Genomic DNA, 2,500 nt, shown 5'->3' with positions numbered 1-2,500 from the left:
GCGGCGGCGGCGGCGGCTTTGGGCCGAGGAGGGGAGGAGTCTAAAGGAGAGCTGGGACCCACCCACCTGTCGCTCACCCGTGCAGGCGGCAGACTCGTCCTATCACCTGTCCCGCCCAAACAGGACACGCCCCCTGCCAGTCCAGCCCCGGGACCCGCCCAAACGGCGCCACCCAATCAGGGCGTGGCTACACTGTCGCTCACGCTTTTGCCGAGCCCCGTGATTGGGGGACTGCTGTTGACGGACAGGATTAACACGCCCGGTGCTTTGCTCCGCCCCCAATCACCTCCGCTAATGACCGCGCCTCCTGTAGCGGCTAGCTCCGGTCCTGACGCTGCCCCAGCTACCCAGCTGCCCTTTGATCCTGATTCGTTCCTGAACAGCCCAAAACAGGGTCAAACCTACGGAGGCTCCTCCCTTTCTCCGAACAACGCCAGTAACCCCGCCTCTATATCACAGACCCCGCCCCCTTCCACGTCTCCTCAGGCCGCGTCGTTAGCGCTGAGTCTTTCTCCTACGTCCTCGCCGTCCTCCCTGTCCTCGTTATCTCCGCCCACCTCCACTCCTAACTCCTCCCTCTCTTTCTCCCTCTCTCCTTCTTGCTCCGCCCCCTCCTTCCCGCCTTTCTGTCTCGACTCCTCATTGGCTCTCGATCCGTTAGCCAATCCGCTAAACCTGACCCTGAACGCGCAAAAATTCCCGGCGCAGTACTCCCAGCCCGGATGCGACGGACACGCCCTTATGATTGGACAGAATGAAAATGCTCCGCCCACTCCAGTATCACTAAACCATTTACAAACAACTCAGCAATTGAGCCTCAATCAGCTCCCACTTATAACCAATCAGCTCTCACCCAGTCAGCTCTCGTCCAATCACCTCCCACTTATAACCAATCAGCTCTCACCCAGTCAGCTCTCGTCCAATCAGCTCCCACTTATAACCAATCAGCTCTCACCCAGTCAGCTCTCGTCCAATCACCTCCCACTTATGACCAATCAGCTCTCACCCAGTCAGCTCTCGTCCAATCACCTCCCACTTATAACCAATCAGCTCTCACCCAGTCAGCTCTCGTCCAATCACCTCCCACTTATGACCAATCAGCTCTCACCCAGTCAGCTCTCGTCCAATCACCTCCCACTTATAACCAATCAGCTCTCACCCAGTCAGCTCTCGTCCAATCACCTCCCACTTATAACCAATCAGCTCTCACCCAGTCAGCTCTCGTCCAATCACCTCCCACTTATGACCAATCAGCTCTCACCCAGTCAGCTCTCGTCCAATCTGCTCCCACTTATAACCAATCAGCTCTCACCCAGTCAGCTCTCGTCCAATCACCTCCCACTTATGACCAATCAGCTCTCACCCAGTCAGCTCTCGTCCAATCACCTCCCACTTATAACCAATCAGCTCTCACCCAGTCAGCTCTCGTCCAATCACCTCCCACTTATGACCAATCAGCTCTCACCCAGTCAGCTCTCGTCCAATCTGCTCCCACTTATAACCAATCAGCTCTCGTCCAATCAGCTCCCGGCTGACGTAGAAGGGGCGGGGCACTGTAACGAGACTCACCTGTTAACGAGCCACGCCCCGGCACACGCACGCTTGTCGGATTTGAGGTCGCCGGTTCGAGGTTTACGCCACAGCCTCAGCCAGCCGGCTCTGCTCGTACACACCGACACACACTCGCCCCAATACAGCCACACACCACACACACACTCACACACACACACTCCCGCCGTACAGGTGAGCCCAGTTCAGGTGAAGGAGGAGAAGTCTCCGCCCATCACCTCCGCCGTTTTACACGAGTTAGAACCCGACGAGATGCCCATGGACACCGCCCACAGTTCAGACTCCGCCCAGCAGGGTGCCGAGGAGGCGGAGCTAACGTTCGACTCCACCTTCCCTGATCTTATATCCGAGCTCATGACGGAGGAGACGAGCGCTCAGACTTCCTGCTCCAGCCTAAACCCCGCCTCTACACCTACACCTTACCCTGTCCGATACATGGCCCCGCCCCAGCCGACGCCCTCCACCTCCTACCTGCCCTACTCCATCCTGACGAACACCGCCACGCACTCTCACATGCACTCCGGGCCGGGGGAGGAGCCTCAGCGCCTCGCCAGCATCACAGACTTCTCACCCGAGTGGTCGTACCCAGAGGTGGGTCTCACACACACACACACTACACACACACTACACACACACTATACACACACTACACACACACTACACACACACTACACACACACACACTACACACACACTACACACACACACACACACTATACACACACACACACACACACACACTACACACACACACACACACACTACACACACACACTACACACACACACACACTACACACACACACTATATACACACACACACTATACACACACACACTACACACACACACACTCACACACACACACACTACACACACACACACACACTACACACACACACACACACACACACACACTATATACACACACAC

The 2,500-nt window shown here is 56.5% G+C and overlaps 1 protein-coding gene across 5 annotated transcripts in view; it reads left to right on the top strand.

Annotated features, from left to right (window-relative positions):
* The window catches only part of camta2 (calmodulin binding transcription activator 2), a 41,076-nt gene that overhangs the window by 10,111 nt on the left and 28,465 nt on the right, over window positions 1–2,500 (top strand). For all 5 annotated transcript variants that reach the window (XM_063015333.1, XM_063015334.1, XM_063015332.1 and 2 more), the window contains one exon: window positions 1–2,160. This exon is cut by the window's left edge and continues 374 nt beyond it. In XM_063015333.1, coding sequence (XP_062871403.1) covers window positions 1–2,160 — 2,160 coding nt within the window. The remainder of the gene's footprint in view (window positions 2,161–2,500) is intronic.

This window comes from Trichomycterus rosablanca, chromosome 19, assembly GCF_030014385.1.
Source record: "Trichomycterus rosablanca isolate fTriRos1 chromosome 19, fTriRos1.hap1, whole genome shotgun sequence".
NCBI lineage: Eukaryota > Metazoa > Chordata > Actinopteri > Siluriformes > Trichomycteridae > Trichomycterus > Trichomycterus rosablanca.
This window is presented reverse-complemented; position numbering and strand designations above follow the sequence as displayed.